Here is a 19,818-nt window from a genome sequence, read left to right on the forward strand (position 1 = left end):
CCCAATTGCGAGAAAGGACTAAATCGCATAAAAGGAAAAAGTTACATTTTAGTACCCAAATGTGTCAATTAGCTAGAGAGCTAAAATTTGGGGCTTTAAAAGAGCAATTGGACCTTTTTAAAGGAGCATATCCGGCCATAGGGTCAAGAGGAGACAAAATTTTAAAATTTGGTAGGTTAGGTGACTTGTTTTGACTAAAATAGAAATAGATGAAAGAAGAATGATATCATCCCTTTCCATCTTCTTCCTCCACCAAAATTTTCAGCAAAGAATGGGGTTTTGAAAGCTTTAAAATTTTCAACAACATTAAGCCTTTTAAGGAAGTGTTTTTGAAAGTTTCTCTTAATGATTTTTACATCTTTGGACTCCTTGAAGCATAGGCTTTCTAATGAAAGGTCTATTTTGCAACATGGTTGAAAGTTTAGGGTTTTGCCATGAAAATATTTGTGATGTTTGCTGAGTTTTTATGGAAGAAAATGAGTCTTAGTTGTGTAATAGACAACTTTTGTGAAAGAACTTCTCATGAAAACCCTTGTGGGACCATTTTGCAAAGTTTGTGAAATTAGATGATAATGGTGTGAAATAGTGAGAATTTGGTGATGCTATAAGAGTAAAAAGGGGTCAGCTAGGCCTAAGATACGAAGAAATTCAATAAAAATTGAATTTTGAGCATAGGGGCAAAATGGTCATTTTGCCAAGGTCTAGGGGCAAAATAGTCATTTTACCTGATATGTGAATTTTAGATTGCCTAATTGTATTTAGTGACTAAATGAGTGCATTTTTTTATTATAGATCAAGAATTGCCAAATCCGGACCTAGACCGGGAGAAAGCCAAGCAAATCGACTAAACCGACTAGTCGAGTACATTTTGTAACCTGAGGTAAGTTGTATGTAAATAATGCAACTAAATTGTGGATGTATGTAGTCGAATTGTTATTGAATTGATATAGTATGAATTGTTAGATTGTGAATTAAGAATGCGTATTATTGATTGAGATAATAGAAAGATCTAGTTGAGACCCTAGGAAACAAACCGGATATTCATGCCATAACATTCGGATTACTTGTGTACCAGTGTAAGACATGTCTGGGAAATGCATTAGCCACATTATGAGTGCCAGTGTAAGACCATGTTTGGGACATGGCATCGACGTAGAGATGAGTGCCAGTGTAAGACATGTCTGGGACATGCATCGACCTCGATGATGATAGCCAGTGTAAGACATGTCTGGGACATGCATTGACTAAGAGTTGTGCTAGTGTAAGACATGTTTGGGACATGCATCAGCACGTATATATGAGAGCTAGTGTAAGACCATGTCTAGGACATGGCATCGACAACTTATCCCATGTTTGAGACTTTTAGAATATCCGGTAATATTCCGAAAGGTTTAAATTTAAAGGTTATGAAAGTGCTTTAATAAAGAAAAGTATAATAATGTTGTGAGTGATATAGGTACTTATTGGAAATCAATGAGTAATGAGCTCAAATTAGAAAATGTGACTTGAGTAGATGATAATGAGTAAGTTAAGTTTATACTTACCTTTGAGTTATGAGCATGATGACTAATGGTGAAATTGTTGTTGTATTTTTATTTATATGCAACTTACTAAGCTTTATGCTTACTCTTTTTCCTTTCCCTTTTCTTTCAGTGCTGCTTAATTAGCTCAAGGATCCCTTGAAGTCAGAGATATCGATCACACTATCAATCGAAGCACTTGGTATAGTATAAATCTTATTTTGAGTATGGTATGTATAAGGCTAGACTAGGATGTTTGATTTAATGAGAAATGGGTTATGTATTTTGGCTTAAGTCAAAATCCCTTCATTTTGTATCAAGCCTATAATAATGGCTATTATTCATTTTGGTAAATGCATATAATGTTCTTTCTATGGATGAATTGGTGGCTATTGTGGTGAAATTAGTATATTGAGACGATCTTGTGTAGGTAGTGTAAATGGGTGACAAAATGGCTTGGAAAAAAATAGCCTCCTTTTGTCCACACAGGCATGTGACTAGGCCGTGTGTGACACACGGCTCACTCCCATGGGTGTGTGTTATAGCCGTGCATCCCCTGAACTTAAAATTTTAAAGTCAGTGTTGTACACAGGCAGGCGACACAGGCGTGTGTCATGGCCGTGTTTTAAAGTTAATGTTAAACATGGGCAGGCCACACGGGTGTCTGTCATGGCCTTGTTTTAAAGTCAGTGTTGCACACAGGCTAAAGGCATGGGCATGTGTGACCACACGGTCTATACCCACACAGGTGTGTGGAGCCTTAATGCATGTGAACGAGAAGTTTTAATTTAAAAGAAATTTTATGGCCCGATTTTATATGCACATGCTTGAGTTAAGTCTGGTAACACCTCGAACCCTGTCCCGGCATCGGATACGGGCGAGAGGTGTTACACTCGAGGCTAAATTTATAGAGTTTAAGTAAATTCATACTGATGATAATAGTGTGGATATGTTGACCAATGCCTTACCAAGAGAGAAGTTTGAAGCTTGTTGTTCGATCGTCGGTATGGTGAACATCCCCATATAATGGGAGCCCACTTGTTTTTGTGCACTATATATTTAAGTGGGGGAAATAATGTTTTTTTTCATGGTGTTGTATGTGCGCTAGCAAAATCAAAGAAAAAAAGGGACAAAAGTGGGAGAGAATACAATTTTTTTACATAGACCAGCTGTAGTATTTTTTTCGATTAGAGATTCATTCAATGTCCATTGGAGTTGATATTTTATGGTAGCTAGTAGACTTGAAGATCTTTAATATGTATGGCTCGCTTTTCATTTGGGTTACTATAGCTTTGGGGTTTTCAACTTTCAAAGCTAACCTCTTTTTGGTGATATTCTCAACTTTTCTCTTAAAGTTTGCTTGAGATTTTTTGTTGATAGTCTTGTTTGAGTTGTATACTCTTTATGATGGCTTAGTTGTGATCTTTTAAGAAGGCTTTATGATGGCTTAGTTGTGATCTTTTAGGAAGGCTTTGATTATATTGAAAATTTTTGGTAAACTTTCAAGTCTCATGGTTTTTACCCTTTGTTTTAAAGGGGTTTTCTATGTAAAAATTGTGTATCTCGATTTATTATTTTTGCTTGAATTATTGTTGTTTATGTGCATTGATTGTTGATATATTGTGTTATTGGGCTTTCCATAATTTTCAAATTAATATTTTGTGTGTAGGAATACCACTTATGCCTTTGCGTTGTTTCGTTAAGTTTAGTTTTGCCCTAACATGATAATTGTTTCTCGACTAAATCAACATATGATATGGTAATGGAAGAGGTTGGATATAGCAGTGATGTGCACTGGAAACGAGTCTAGTAGTTTCAAGGACCACAAAAGGTCCAAGTTTTTTTTGGTTAGTTTGTCATTGACACTTGCTAACTAACGGGTGAACACATGAGGAGGCATATTGCGAGTCACCCATATTGCGTGTGTGTGTGTTTTTTATGGGAATGTTGTTGAAGACATTAACCATAAGCTATTTCAATGTTTTGCGGCTCAATCGAGATGTGGTGCGTTGGTTGAAGAAAGTAAGTCAACTGATTTTATTTTGTTAGAGCTCAATGATTGAATTCCTGTAAATATTCAAGCAACTGCATATTTTGCAAAGTGATGCGAACCTGGTTGCATCATGTTTCGACACAATTCGGTGTCATCGAGAGTGGCCTAAGCTTGAGGGGCCCAAGTGAAAAATGAAGCTTAATCTCAGCTCGTTGAGCTCAATTCAGCTCATTTCCAGCTCAATAAGCTTGTTTGCTCGTTTTCAATTCATTTTTAAATTATTTCGTTTTAGTTGCTGGAATAATTACTTGCTTAGCTAAATTAGTTAACTTGGTTCAGCTCAATTAGTCCATGCATTCTAAAGCTGCTAGCTATTTAATTAAGTTAGTTAATATAGTTTAGTCTAAATAAATGTGTTTAAATTCTGGCCATTTTAATTAAGTGTTAGTTCATACATAATTTTAATATGTTTCAGTTGAATTTAAATGTGCCTTAATTTATCACATGCTTTTAATATGTCCAGCCTATTACATGTTTTAAATATGTTTAGCTACAGCTAAAATTAATTAGTAACTTAGCTTAAATATGTGTTATAATTATGTCTTAGTTTAAGCTTGATTTTAATGTGTCTATTAACAAATGCTTGTAGGTGACTATTTAGTTGGAATCAATTATGTACAAGGGCTGTTACAAAGTAATAAATGCGACTATTCAGTTGGAATCGGTTACATACAAGGGGCTGTTACAATAATAAAAGGAGAGCAATATGCATCATTAAAATTCGGCAGCCTCTCCATCTTCTTCAGGGAGCCCTTCAAGAATAGCAATGGACAAAGGTGTGATTACAAATTCCATAATTGGTTGCCTCTTTATGAACACTCCATGGTCTGTTTGTGTGACCAAAAATATCATGAATATTGCTGGTGTCTATTCGGCTTCCAAGAGGGAATTTAAAACTTATTCCAAAAACTCTTTGGCTACTCAAGAATGAAACCTAAGCATTCAAACTCATTAAATTAGCTGAATTGGAGCAATAAATCATATTGATGGTTGGAGTTGCTTAGGCTTAGAGGAATTCAAGAGTTTGTGCTTATTGATTAAGTTTTATTTCAGCCATTAATAGCTCATTTAAGCTGATCATTGTGACTATTCGGCTAGGCCTTTATCTAGCACTATAAATACTTGTAATCAGCTCATTGTAATGGACTTTTGCCGAATATATGAATCAAATTGATATTTGTGAGATTTTCAAATCTCTTTGTTTTCTTGGGACTGATTTGACTTATCGAGCATAGCTTGTGGCGTTATTTCCTTTCTATTATTAATCGAACTTATCACTTTCTAGTGTGGCATTCATTACATTTAGTTCCTATCACATTTGATAGTGTGTCAAGGTTTTGTGCTGTTTTCCCTAAACTGAATTCACCTAAGACCTATTTTGAGTTTCGGGTCAACAATCACATTATTTCCGGTTCATTCTCAAGCCTTAATCGAATTACCTATCTTTGCTTTACCATTTCGCAACCTTGTTTTAAGTCTATTTCTTTCTTCTCATTAGTCTATTTTGATTAAACTTAATTCATTTCTAAAACGATACAGCTCTTACTCAAATTCACGATTGGACAACAAATACTACTCGAGACATCTACAATCGAGTTCGTATCACAAAAGAGCCTAAGTATGGGGATCTACTCTTTGTATTTTTTTGTTGGAACCTTTGGCTTAGAAAGATCAAGATGATCTTTGACCCAAACTATGTGGAAGTTGAACGAGTGCTTGCGAGAAGCTTTAGATGAGAGATGAGACAAGAACTGCTATGGCGCAACAAAATTGTTACATGTGAATAAAGGGTAATGAGTTAGTCGACTAATTAGGGGGGAATGACTTTTATGTGGTTGGTATAAGGTGAACATTGATGCTGCAAAAATGACCACTAAAGAGTTGGCTTCCGTTGAGAGGATCATATGGGATAGTAATAGCTAATGGGTTATGGAGTTCATACGATAGTGTGGAGCATGTATAGTTGGTGATTCGAAATTATGGGGAATTTACGATGGCTTGAGTTGTGCATAGGATATGGGTTTGAGGAAGGTTATTCTAGAGACAAACACTTTGGATGTACATTTATTAGAGAAAAGAATCAGTAATTCCATAACCAAATGCCTTAATGTGTGTAATTATGGCTATGTTTAGACGGAAATGGGATGTGTAAGTAGTCTATATTTATCATAAAGGGATTACACCACGGATGGGATGGCAAGTCTTGTTTTGGGTAGACCATATAGGGTATGTATAATAAAGAAGGCCCCTTTGACAATCATCCAACTGTTATAAGATGATGAAAATGGCATGGGTTTGAGAAAATGACTCTCACCTAGGTTAATTTGCTTTTAATTTTTAGGGTAAACTACACCATTAATCATTAAATTATAGTTATGTTTTTGTTTTGGTCACTGAACTATTCGAAAGTTTTCATTTAAGTCACAGAGCTATTCAAAATTTTTTATTTAAGTCACTAGGTTGTTAAGTTTTTCTTAAATGTTTCGCAAAAGCTCTAAACGACGATTCGACGATTGGTACAATGAATCAGTATCCATCGACGAGTAGAAGAACATACCTTAAATCTAAGTCAATCTGACAGTTAGTGTTGAAGATCAGAGAAAAAAGTTGTTTGAATTTTGGTTCGCAAATTTGTGATATCCAAAATCGTTTAATGAAAAGAAAACTAAACTGTAGAAGAGAAGGAGAAAGAAAGCTTTCAATTGGTGCATGTAGTGCGAATAGAGAAAACTATATAACATCAATTTTAATAGCTCAAATGACTTAAATGAAAACTTTTGAATAGTTTAGTGATCAAATTGTACTTTTTTTAGTTAAGTGACTAAAACAATAATTTACTCATAGCTTGTGACTAATGATGTAATTACCCTTACTTTTATTAAAAAATTAAAAAAAATTGAATTTAAATAATTAAATCATATCTATAGTTTTTCCCGGAGTTTTTTTGAAAAAGAAAAAGAATCAAATAGAATTTGTTTGATTGGATTAAGCCCAAGAACTTAGTATTCGGATAAATGTTACCCACCCGAATAAAAACGGGTCAAGTCCTAAACATGTCGTTTGAACCTCATAACCTGAAGCCAAGACGACGGGGAAAAGATAAGAAAAGAAAAATGGCGGAAGATACGTTGTATCTTCAACTGCACAAGCTTTCATCTGTAAAATCAGAGCAAATTCTGGACCAAATTTTAACAACACTATGGAAAACTCGAAGGTGCGGTCTTCGCCCGCCCGACAAGTCTCGGTTTCATTCTCTCCTTTCGCTCCCTTCCCTTCCCGACCTCGACCCTGTAATTTTCCTTCTTCTTTTTTTCCTTCGCACTTTCTCTGCAGCCAAACACGCTTCTTTCTTTGATTTGTTTTAGTGTAGTTTTTGTTTGAAGTGTTAAACCTTGAAACTTGGAAGTTAAACATTAAAAGGATTCCGCGTTTTAAATTTGTTTGTTAATTTTGCTATTATTATTTATTTTTATAACTAAATATACACTTTACTTTTAACTTCTTGCTTTTGATTTTTTTTTCATTTTCTTTTTGAAAATGTGAAGTGATAATCTAGCGGAGACTAAATTAGATTATAGGCTTATTGCAAATGATAAATGATTTTCTTTTCTTGATGTTTGCAGTGATAATTGATACTTGAATAATAATATGTCGAAAAATGTGATGAATAGGTATTGGCATGCCTTCGATTGCTTATCAGGAAATCTGTACATGAAAATTTCAATGGCGATGATCTTTTGAAGCTGTTTCCGCCTGATTTGTCACTTGATTTGCAAAGTCTTCTGGTTCTATTGTTGCAGAAATATCAGAGTCAATGGAAGGAAGAACTAGCAAAAGAACAGGTAAGTAGTAACTTATTTCATAATTGTTCAAAAAAAAAAAAATTTCTACATGCCTGTTTACTGCTATGCTAATGCGAGTTGGTGATTTGGGTGTTGTTATTTATTTTTAATATTTTTTGCAATATTTAAGCAACTTATGATTGTGGTTTAAACAGAATTCAGTGCCTTACAGTCAATGTGAATTGGGGACATATAAGCTGATTCATTAGCGACTTGTTACTTTTACACAGCTGTTATATTCAGGGGTCGTTACAAGCTGCAACAAGTGTTTCACCTTGAGGATCTTTATGATAGTTATTCAAATTGAATTCAAAACCTTTTATTCAATGTATGTAGAGGCTATATTATTGATTTATTAATGGCTTGATACTTTCACACAAATCCAAAAAATCTAGGATGTTGCAGTTTGTCCCGAAAAAGTTTAGGAAATATTTTACTTAAAAAGATGAGAGTGATTTTTATAGCTAAGCTTTCTGATGTATAATATACTCTAATTAATAGTTTTAGACTGTTTACAATATCTACTGAAAGCCGGTTTTGCAAGGTAATGTAATGGCTATTCTCTCTTCCCCTTAATTCTCATCTTATTTAATTTTTTGGTTGTAATGCCTTGTTGATATTCATCTTATCTAGCATCCACATTCATTGCCAAGGACCAGTGTTTCCTATCAGATAAAGGCAAACGCACCACCATCTTTCACACCATTGCCATATTCTGATATTCCAACTTCCTTGTGGTCTCGTCAAGATGATCCTAGTACCAGCACTAATCTTGGTGATTTTGGGGCTTCACCAATCATTGCTGACGCAGCTGGTTTTCGTCTGGCTCCCTTGCTAATGCAACAGGATGCTGGTCCTCCAGACAATCTGGTATATAGAACTTCTTATTTGTTCATTAGTTTCTTCTTCAATAAATCTAAATATAATTAGTTAATGTTCATACATTTCATGTATTTGTACTCGTCAACTAATCATCTCCCTTTTCCAGCTACCTCTTGGATTACTGTCTCTTTCCTTGCAATGATGAAATTTGTGCAGCAACTTTTCCCCCACATTACCATTAATCCTCAACTAGTCTAAATCAAACACATGCTTCTTATTAAAAGTTATCTTTGTGTTAAGGAAAGGAGTTCAGTATAATTTATTTTGCTTAAAGGTATATTCGTCTCCTTTCTCAAATAGTTGAAAGCTCTGACTTGCCTGTATAGACATGAATGTAAGATTGCTATTTCTTTTGATATGGCAGCTGGTCTGAGTTTCCTACTTGGGTTCAATTCTTGATTGAGACTTAATTAGCTTTATCGGAATGCTTATTACCCTCTTTCTTCCATTTAACTAATATCGTTTGTTCACCCTAATTCTATTGATTATTGTTGTTTTCTCCTTAAACCACATCAGATTTCTTAAGCCAAAAATATGTAAATGAATTAGCTATCACACTTTATTTCTTTCTGGCTCATTTTATATATTTCTTGACGTGTCTTATTTAATTTGGTTATAGGAAGTTTTACCCCGGCTTAAGTCAATGACATGGACCGTGGAGAATCTCAACTCAGCGCCAGCCAATAAAGCAGCTATTATCCATCTTAAGGTATGTGAATCGTGTATGGCAACAACCATCCAGACTCCATCATTGTGAACACCAGAATGGTTCCCTTTTTCTGATATTCAGAAAGATCTTATTTGAGGAACATTTTACATGTTGCCAACACAGAGACTTAATGTTCTTCCAAAATTCTATGTGCTATTAACTTTTAGTGAAAGTGTAACAAGAATTATTAGAGAACTAATGATGCTTAGACTTTAAGAGCACTGGGAAAATCGACAAAATAAGTTTCATGAAGTTGTTATGACCAGATAAAAACATGCTCTGGAGTCTGTCCTCTGTTCATGGAAGTGCTTTTCTATGCCTCTACTTCCAGCTACCCCACATCCAAGAAGGGGAAAATAGAAAAGGGAAAAAAATTCTAATGTCCTTCTTCCTACCCCTCCTTGTTCTTACTAATCAGCTTTAGGACAATATAAGGTGTCAGCTGGTGCTCTAAATGCACATAAATAGTATCCGATTAAGGTCTTCATTAGGCTGGTACGCTTTGATTTTATTGATTGGGGCCATTTTGATTCTTGTGTGAAATTTTTTTCTGACTTTAGATATAAGAATACACAATGGAGGATATAGGATTGGTTAATAAATGCTTATTTACTGATGGTTACCATTACTTGCTCCCTTTAAATTGTTTGATCCAGAGTACTTGGTCAATTGCTCATTTACTACATCAAATTGGTTGGGCTCTCGTAATGAAGACTCTGGTCTTACATTTTGGTTTGGGCTTATTTTTTTTGCTAAGCGTGATAGGCTGAGACTTTTGCATGTTGTATACCATTTTTCCGACTTTTTTGCTATGATAGTTGGAGATGGTAAATGTAGAACATTGTCAATTTTATTTTGCCAAGAAAGCAAGGAGTAAAACCTGTTTATTGTCCATAAATTCCCCTAATTGCGTGTTACTTTGTAGGAAGGGTATCCATGCTCTTAAAACAAAGGCCAGCTACAAATCCTGGTGATGTGGTTAAGGAGAATACTGAACACTAGAGAACTTAGTGTTATAGAAAGCCTCTAAGTTTCTTATTAACTCAAAGGAAAAAATAAAAAAAATAAAAAAATAAAAAAAAACTGTTGCTGTAAATCTGTTACAGCATATATAGAATAGACTTCATTGCAAGCAAAGTAACTGGACTTTCTTTCAAATAAAGTTTTATTATTAGTCCTAGACTTAAGCTCAAGAAATAATAATCTAGCTATCCAAAAAAGATACCTAATTCTTTAAACTAAATATTAAAAAAAAAACTGAAATAATAAAATAAAATAAAATATTTTAAAATTAAGCTCCTGCATCACCTGTGTCATTGAAATAATTATTTTGCTTCTTTGATGAATGAGGCATTTCTTCTAATGAGAATTTCTTTGCTACAATCAAGTTTCTCATCCATTTAAGTTGGTAAATTCTTATTTCTTACAAGTGGTTAATGACTTATTTCTTTTCTCATCCCTGCGGGCAGCTTCAAGATTATACCAAGTCTCCTTCAGGAGAGAGAGAAGTGAAATTTCAGCTGACTAAAGACACACTTGAAGCTATGTTGAGATCATTGACTTACATCAGCGAACAACTTTCAAACATGGTAAGAATGCCCTTTTGTATCTTATTATGGACCTAAACATTATGGTCATTATTATTAGTAAGAGTTTGGAGGAGTAGGAGATTGGTATTTGGGTGTTCAAGGTGAGCCTTGAGTGCTGTTGCATTCTTCTTGTCATGCTTTTGGTTTTAAAGTCCGTTAGCTATGCTCTACTCCTTTAGTTTACCACCCTGCATGTAACGATTGTATTTGGAATCTTGTTCATTTCTCTCTCTTATTGGGATATTCTTGAGGAACATTATGCCTAGTTTGTTTTTGTCTTTTTATTTAGCAGACTGGGACTTCCTCAGAGCCGGCACAGAAAAAGCAAAAGCAATAGGACTATATGGCCATAGTTCATTTCTTGTCTCTTTATTTTCTGTACTGACATTATATATAGATTCATTTTGGAGTTATCCACTAAGGTTAGCATAGCGTAGATATCGAACTGATTTCTAAGTGCATGTTCAACAGAATGGGGTAGAATTCCTCTTAGCATGCTTTTGTTTGATTGTTGACTGTCTCAATGTAATTACTTGTTAAAATTTCATGCTCTGTTGATCCGACCACATAGTGAGATCTCTTTCCATAAAACCTAGCCTCCACTGATATAAACTTGATCTCTCCCAGAAAGTTCAAGCCTGAATCTGTTCAAAATGGTCAAAGTATTCAGAGATTTAAGTGGTAGTGAACTGATTAATCTTGTTGGATGAGCTGTTATGCGTCATTCAAATTGGCTGATTTGGAGTATAAGTTATATGTCCTGATGCTGTACATATGACCAATGTCACCGGACTTGAGAGTGTTGAAGGTTGGTATGTATCCATCATAGATATAATTTATAATTTTAAAATTCTTTTCACATCATTAAAGGATCATATCCCCATACAGCCATACTCTTGTCCAAATAAGTTTCAGGAACAGTTTTCAAACCATAACATGTAATGAAATCTGGTAAAGTTTTGCCTGTGGACTTCGAGTATTTCTCATAAAATGGCCAACAGAATTGGAGCTGTAAAGCCTTCTAATATGAAGCTAACAATTTTTTACCCTTTCCTAACGGAAAAGATAGGGTTAAAGTTGCTGAGTGTTCATGAATTGGACATGGAAATTCATTTTACACATTCAAATGTTACAAAAGTTTTCTTTTATGTTTATATATTTCTAAATAATTTTTTTTTATTGTGAACAATAACTCAAATTGAATTGAGTTGGAACATACCTCAAATTACTAAAACTTTCTAGCACAATTTGAACCAAGTAGTCTGTACCATGGAAAAACTCAGGGATAGTGTCGGATGATTTTTGGATTTTTGAATTTGAATATTTTAATTACTATTTGTAGCAGATGCAAATATTAATCTATTATTCAAAATCATTTACTTTTGCATAATCCGATTATGGATATTCAAATTTACTATACTTCTGCAAACAGCAGATTTGGATATATGAATCTATTATTTGCTTTTTTCTAAAACTTTTATTTAAAAAGTATTTTTTTATAATTACTAAATGCAAGTATTTAATTGATTCAATATCCAGCAAATAATTTGGGTACTATTACTTAAATTTAATGCGGATAATAAATGGATTTGCAAATTTAATTTCTATTTTTACAAAAATTAAAGATACGTGGTCTACCGTCGTCCTTAAAAACTAAGGTAACTAACTTAAGAGAAGGCAAAATCAGTAGTTCTCTCTCTTTGGGTTCGGTATCAAGTTTGCTTACAAGAAAAGTCGGAATTTAGAAAGAAGTTGCAAATATTATGATAAAATAGTGGTATGTGATATATCAGTATACGTGTACATTTTGGAAGGAGAGATATGAGAAAGCAACAGTATGACAATATGATAGAATTGAAACCTGCATCACTTGCATAACAAATATTCATATAATTTCACATAAATAAAGGATCAAAATCAATTAACTCCCTTACTTAAATTCAACAAAACTTTGACTACCATTAATCAAAAACATTATGGTAACCAAGCTAGAAAACCCACAATCTCATCTCCAAAAAGGAGGTTAGAAGAAAACTGAAACCACAAAACTCTCTTCTAACTTTCTGAACTATGTTTTGTTGCTTTCATTCATTATCACTGGAGCTAGAGCTAGAGCTGGAATTTGAGTCATTAGTTTTTGCCTTCTTACCTTCAAGGTCTTGATCCACCAGCATTGTTTACACCTGAAGAATGCGGCAGCTTAGCTGGATCAGATTCCCGGCCTTGTTGGACAGCATTATGTAATTCCTTCAGAGATCTTGCCTCCACAACAGGTAATTTTGATTTGTTACCTGTGTCATCCTGTGGTTCCACAATCATACTTGGAACAATTACTTCCTCAACATCAGCTCCTTCATGCAGTTGCTTAAAAGCCAAATCAATATCTTCTGCTGATCTTGCTTCAAGAACTGGCAGCACCACATTAATCTCAGTCTTCATATCTTTTGATGGTTCATTCCTTGAACCTGAAGAATGTGGCAGCTCAGCTGGATTAGATTTCGGAAGTTGTTGAATAGCTTTGTCTATGTCCTCCAGAGATCTTGCCTCGACAACAGGTAATTTTGATTTGTTATCTCCATGGTCTGGCAGTTTCTCAATCATACTCGGAACAATTACTTCCTCAATGTCAACTCCTTCATGAAGTTGCTTAAAAGCCAAATCAATATCTTCGGCTGGTCTTGCTTCAAAAACTGGCAGCACCACATTAGTCTTGGTCTTCGCATCTTTTGATGATTCAATCCTTGAGCCTGAAGAATATGCTGGATTAGATTTCACAAGTTGTTGAATAGCTTTGTCTAAATCCTCCAGAGATCTTGCCTCAACAACAGGTAATTTTGATTTGTTATCTCCAAGATCTGGCAGTTTCTCAATCATACTCGGAACAATTACTTCCTCGACATTGACTCCTTCATGAAGTTGCTTAAAAGCCAAATCAATATCTTCTGCTGACCTTGTTTCAAGAACTGGAAGCACCACATTAGTCTCAGTATCCTTATCTGTTAATGATTCATTCCTTAAGCCTGAAGAATGTGGCGGCTCAGCTGGATTAGATTCTGGAAGTTGTCGAACAGCTTTATGTATATCCTCCAGAGATCTTGCCTCGACAATAGGTAATTTTGATTTGTTATCTCCATGATCTGGCAGTTTCTCGATCATACTTGGAACAATTACTTCCTCAACGTCAACTCCTTCATGAAGTTGCTTAAAAGCCAAATCAATATCTTCAGCTGATCTTGGTTCAAGAATAGGCAGCACCACATTAGTCTCAGTTTTCGTATCTTTTGATGATTCATTCCTTGAGCCTGAAGAATGTGGCGGCTCAGCTGGATTAGATTCCGGAAGTTGTCGAACAGCTTTATGTATATCCTCCAGAGACCTTGCCTCGAAAACAGGTAATTTTGATTTGTTACCTCCATGATCTGGCAGTTTCTTGATCATACTCGGAACAGTTACTTCCTCAACGTCGACTCCTTCATGAAGTTGCTTAAAAGTCAAATAAATATCTTCTGCTGATCTTGCTTCAAGAACTGGCAGCACTGCATTAGTCTTCGCCTTCATATCTTCCTGTAACAACACACATTCAGAATAGGCAATATGAGATCCCTCAGGTGAACTAATTTCCTCAATCAGAGTCGTTCCATTTAGTTTCAATATCAGCAATTTAATATAATTACGCCACGTAGTCACACAAGGACACCCAACTACTGTAAAATTTAAGATACATTGACTGCAATGCAGGGAACCATATTACCATGTTGTCCAAGCTCACTAGTGGATAATGAAAAGGGCGCATGTGAAAGCCACAGTATTTAAGCATACATGCAATCTAAACATCTTATACTGGGAAAATCAACCACCTCGCAAAGAAATCCTAATTAGCCGTAAATATATAAGTATCAAATCATGCATATTTAATTAACTATTTCAACGTCACTATTTGACACAATAATATCATTGCTTTCAAGTCAACTCTTTTCTTGTGCTAGAACATCTAGGATTAAAGGTTATTTGTGTACAGCCATCACTTCTTTTGTAGATAAAGAAAGAAACAGAAAAATAAGGGGGAGGATAGATTATCGTTTTGCTCCTACCAAACTCTGAGCTTGCAAAGAAGAAAGAAACAGGCGGGGAGAACTTGATCTTACGAGGCCAAGAAAAGCATCTGGTATTAATTAAATGAAATAAATTATTGAATACGGAATTTGCAAGACAGTTAATAGAAGTCGTTCATCTTGCATAACTTACCTTGATCTTATCATGTTGATCCATATCTGTATCATACCACAACAGCTGTTTGTCTGATTCTGGTGAAGAACCTTCTCTATAAGGCACATCTTGATAACTAGATTCTGAAGAAATTTCCTCCGCGGTTATACCACGGTTGAGACCAGCATCAATTCCTGAGTCAGAACTTTGTGATTGGGCTTGATCCATTTTAGATTCCTTTTTATGCTCCTCCCTGATGTTAGCCTTTGAAGAATGAACTTGTGAAACTTGAGCGACTGATACATGACCTGATCCCGCTGCCGTGGACAAACTTGCATCACTGGAAGGCGTATGCTCATGAGTCAAACCTGTGGAAGACAACTCCCCACTCTTATAATGGTGGTGATCAACATCAAGACTTGCAACAGAGTTTGATGAATGCATTTGGTCTTCCTTAGGCATAAAACTTCCCTCTGATGAACTAGAGATATGAACTTGCTCAAGCTGAGTGTTTTCCTTATCAATTGCAAGCCTACCTACATCCTTCCCCAATCCCTCATCTGAAGATGATGACCCAGCATCTGTCGAAAAATATTCAACCACATTATGATCAGAAGAACTTGAAGAAACCCGTGGTGAATCCACAGATTTAACATCATGCATATTGTTCTCCAGCATATCTGTTGTTCTTCGTTCATTTTCACTACGTAAATCTGAAGATGCTGCATGCATTTCTTGGAAACTAGTAGTACTTGGCTCAGCTGTTTTGCCTTGCCTTTTCAGTCCCTCATCAGTAGACTCAACCAGCATCAAGGGCGAAACCATTTTAGATATCTCAGCTAGTGTGTTAGAAGGGACAGACGAAAATGAGAGGAATTTCTCGAGCGATGGAGGACTAGAATCATAAACAGGCTCCCTACGTTGATTATCATCCACCGCCCTACTCAGAGAATGGGACTCTGATTCCTCAAATGAAGGCTGCATAGAAAAGCCAAATTCTTCAGTTTCATGATCTCTGGGTTCAAAACTTGCAAAACGTTCTTCCTTGACATCAGATATCTCTTCATCTGTCTCTGATGAAGACAATGACGAAGACGACGACGACGAACTTGAGCTACTGCTAGAATCCTCTGTAACCATCTCTGTTCTAGAATGAATTTCACTGGAATTGAATTCCATAAGAGAAATTGGTGTAGCTCCAGACAAATTTGATTCCGTTCCCAGCTGATTTTCTCCATCTCCCAAAATGATCTCAACCACATCATGATGAACATCTCTATTCTCAGCTAGGAGAATATTAACAGACTCAACTTCGCCAGATGATTGGCTTTCTTGTTCATCATGGACAGAAGAATGATCTTCATTCAAGATTGGTTCAGTTTCTTGAGAAACATTTGGCTGCTTGTCCTCATCCAGAATTGAACTGACTGATTCCGTATCAGGAACAGAACTCATCTTCGACTCACTAGCTTCACTTGACCGCCTCTGGAATGAGGCTCCTTCTGTTACTAACTGCTCTGGAACAAAATAAGGTTTCCAGTTAAGCTCCTGTCTTGGAACGACAAAAGATGATGGTCCCACATGGAAGCTTTCATGTCTCCGAAACATGGATTCTCTTTGGGGAACAGTTTCCCTTTGATTAAAACCTGAAAAATCTTCTTGGAAATTGACTCCTTCAGGATCAGGTTTTTCCTGGCTTGAGTCACAAGGAAGATCAAAAGGGTTTCTTGGCCGCGAAATGGATGGAGCAGACCCTGGAATGGGAGGTAATCCTAGGTCTTCACAGGGATCATAAGGAAGTTCAAACGGGTTTTGTCTTGTAGAAATCGCTGTGATGTGTGAGGGAATATTAGCACCATCTAAGTCTATCAGATTTTTCTCATTCATTGACCTCATGTTTTTATGTGCTCTTCTCCTTGCAATAAGAGTCTCCAATCGTTGGTTTCTTTCAAGCTCTGAAGTCCCCAAGTCAATGAGATTCCTCTGATCATCCTCTGTCCATTTAATTGCAGATTTACTTTCATCTTCATTATCTGTCTTTGATCCTTTTCCCTCTTCCTCTCTCTGGTTCTCTAACTCATAAGAATCAACACTTCCATTAATACTACCATGGGACCTCTCTGACACAGCATCTGAACAATCGACTGATAATAGAGCAGGCTGTGGCGCTTCTGAGCCTAAAAGCGGATGCAACTCATCAAGCGCCGGGATTATATCTGTCACCGAAACATCAGGATAGGAATTCTCAGTGCCATCAGAACCAGAATCCAAATATTTATCATCATCATCATCCTCGTTGGCCACATCGTGTTTCCAAGATGACATGAGAGAAGATTCCAATTCATCACCCTTTAGTACATCACTGAAAGCTCCTGCAAATTTAATATGGTCCACTTCAAGATTCCTATCACGTACCCCATCTGCCACAGGCTCCCTCTTACTAAATACATCTTCACTCCCCAGCATATCCGGCAGAATTTCCCTCTTCTGGGATAACAAATCATTTGACATTCCCTGAATGACTCCATTGTCGCAATCAATACCCGTACGCTCATCAACTAACATCTTATAAGAAATGGAACTATCGTCTTCCTCAACTTCACTAACCTCATTATCAGCCAAACTAACTTTCCCATAAGCATTCTCTACTATACCCCTCCTCTTACCTACATGTCTTTCTACAACAAAATCACCATGATCAACATCTCTCTCAACTACATAATTTCCTTCTGTGGCTCCAGTTTTCAATGGTGAAACTTTATGACTAATTTTCTCTTCTTTTTCTTTTTCCTTTTCATCTATTTCGGGTATGTTTGGTGACCCAAAACTCAAAAGAAGACCAAGCAAAACAGCAGTGCAAACCAAAACAGGAGATGCAGTCACCAAAACTGAAAACATGAAAGGAAAAGATCTATACAAATATATAATAAAACCAACCAAACCAACAAATATTGGATGATTCCAAACCAATCTATAACTTGTTTTAACTGATACCACCATAAATTTCCAAACTCTAACTCCAAATTCCAATTTTCCACGCGCCATCTCTCTCTCTCTCTCTCTCTCTATGTAAAAACCTATTTATTCTCAATTTCCAATCTGTTTAAAAATAAGTTAAAATTAGAAACAAAACAACAAAATGTATGCAAAGCAAATAAATTCATCAGAAAATTTAACTGTAAACTCACCTTAGGGGTACAATTAAATGAAAGAGAGACCAAGCAATAGAAGATCAACCCAATACCTGAAAGGCAACAATGGGGAGTTTTTGAGTGGTGAATTGCTAATTAAATTAAAATAAAAGAAGGAATTCTAAGAAAAGCTCAAAATCCTCAAATTATAAATTTGGAAGAAAGGATCAAACAGCCAATAATACCTGGGAAAATTCAGAAACCCCAAGGCTTCTGAAGGTTGAAAATTGAAGCAGAATGGGATATTTTAAAATGGGTTAAATACAAAGAGATCATTAATAAAAGAGGAAGCAAATGAAATCCTGTGTTCTTTTTGCCTACATTTTGGGATTAGCAAAAGAGCTATGAAGTAGAAATAGTTTCTGTATTGCATTAAAAGCCGAAGGAGACATGGGTGGCATAAAACAAGAGAATGATTGAAAAAGAAAGAGAAGAATGTTTCTATTAATCTATGCCAATATATATAAAAAGAATCCTGTATTTGTTTGACAGCTGTCCTAAAAGGACATAGATGCCATTTTTTTTATTTGGGTTTTTCTCGCCAAATTTTTTGGGGAGATCACAAGGCGTTTTAGCGAGAGATCCACCCTCTACATCACAACCTCGCTCAATCAATCTTTCCAATTTCCGATGATTCAACCCTAAGCTGCAGGAACCTTAATTTTTAATTTAAAATATATTACACCTGCTTATGAGTCAGATTATTCCTCTTGGTGGAAAGATTTGTTCGAAAACTGACAAAGTTTTGATAAAATATACAACTCGAAAAATGAGTTTGATTAAAATTAAAAATGTATTTTCAATATGACTTGAGCCGTATAAAAGATTTTTTCCTGAATTTAGTCTTATTCGATTTGAATATATTAAATTAAATAATAATTTTATATATTTAATATAATAATTTATTCAATTAAATAATTCAACTTAAAATATAAATTTTAAAATTATATTTAATACAATAAAATATTTATTATATTTATTTGTATTTTTAATATAATAGAACATTTATTATATTTATGATAATTTTTTAATATTAATACTTTTTAATGTGTTAAAAAACTTTTATTTTAACGTTTTAGTGTATTTAATGTATTATATTTTTTAAAATTTATTTTAAACAAAAATTAATCTAAGAAAATTAAATATGGATTGATTAGGTTGAGTTCGGATTTACCTTTTTTAAATATGGTTGGACTTGGGGAAAAAGTAAATCTATTTTTTAATTAATTTTATTATTATTTGATGTTTATTTTTTATTTTCTGAGATGGCAAATGAGTGTTTTCTCATCCATTAGTGAAGATGAAACACAACCTGGAAAATGTTTTAGTTCACATTTATAGCTAAAGGGTAAGTTTCCTGAGGTTCATTCTCTATTAACATTAGCTAAAACTAATGATCCATGTACAGTTTTGAATAAGGAAGTCTTAACATAAGCAGAAAGAATTGTAAAGCCAGATCCACATGATTTTTCTCCTCTAGGCTTGAGCTGCCATATCTGGAACCTCCGCATCTCTTGTTCCTGTAATCTTATCACTGATAGAGAGATGCTTCTTGTGAAATTGGTCTTTCCTTCTAGTTACAACCCTTTTCAAGGTTTTATTGGCACTCCAAATGCTGCACATGAACCACTATCTTCTGATGCTTTAACTTTATCCATGAATCGCTCTGTTTGGGTTTAAGCTGAACCCATTTTCGTCCCAGTTTTTCTCATCGTTTCAGCTCTGTTTCTATGCTACTATGCTTCAGTTTCTGCTCAAGAAGTTTGTAATGTCAAAAACAGAGTACATTTATCTTTTTTTTTTTTTTTTGGATTGCTAACATTATA

At 35.1% G+C, this 19,818-nt stretch overlaps 2 protein-coding genes and 1 long non-coding RNA gene across 6 annotated transcripts; 2 read left to right on the top strand and 1 right to left on the bottom strand.

Annotated features, from left to right (window-relative positions):
- Positions 1-6,571: 6,571 nt before the first annotated feature.
- LOC108470813 (uncharacterized) lies at positions 6,572-11,580 on the top strand. Of its 4 annotated transcripts, none has more exons than XM_053021473.1 (6): positions 6,572-6,863; positions 7,245-7,415; positions 8,049-8,285; positions 8,917-9,006; positions 10,476-10,595; positions 11,223-11,580. In XM_053021473.1, exons 1-6 carry the CDS (start codon positions 6,588-6,590, stop codon positions 11,235-11,237), a joined length of 909 nt encoding a protein of 302 aa, XP_052877433.1. In that variant the 5' UTR covers positions 6,572-6,587; the 3' UTR covers positions 11,238-11,580. The 4 variants fall into 4 exon arrangements, with proteins under 4 accessions (XP_052877433.1, XP_052877434.1, XP_017627780.2 ...); XM_053021474.1 differs by lacking the exon at positions 11,223-11,580 and adding an exon at positions 10,885-11,186 and having other exon boundaries at positions 7,374-7,415; XM_017772291.2 differs by lacking the exon at positions 11,223-11,580 and adding an exon at positions 10,885-11,186 and having other exon boundaries at positions 6,575-6,863.
- An 885-nt stretch (positions 11,581-12,465) lies between these two features.
- LOC108474189 (uncharacterized) lies at positions 12,466-18,742 on the bottom strand. Its single transcript, XM_017776116.2, has 4 exons — positions 18,178-18,742; positions 17,990-18,045; positions 14,841-17,900; positions 12,466-14,159 (listed from the first exon to the last, which is right to left on the bottom strand). Exons 3-4 carry the CDS (start codon positions 17,844-17,846, stop codon positions 12,747-12,749), a joined length of 4,419 nt encoding a protein of 1,472 aa, XP_017631605.1. The 5' UTR covers positions 17,847-17,900; positions 17,990-18,045; positions 18,178-18,742; the 3' UTR covers positions 12,466-12,746.
- Positions 14,035-14,413, top strand: LOC128284009 (uncharacterized). The gene is made up of 2 exons (XR_008274289.1): positions 14,035-14,203; positions 14,334-14,413. It is a non-coding gene; the product is annotated as an uncharacterized LOC128284009 (long non-coding RNA).
- Positions 18,743-19,818: the final 1,076 nt, after the last annotated feature.

This window comes from Gossypium arboreum, chromosome 11, assembly GCF_025698485.1.
Source record: "Gossypium arboreum isolate Shixiya-1 chromosome 11, ASM2569848v2, whole genome shotgun sequence".
NCBI classification, from domain to species: domain Eukaryota; kingdom Viridiplantae; phylum Streptophyta; class Magnoliopsida; order Malvales; family Malvaceae; genus Gossypium; species Gossypium arboreum.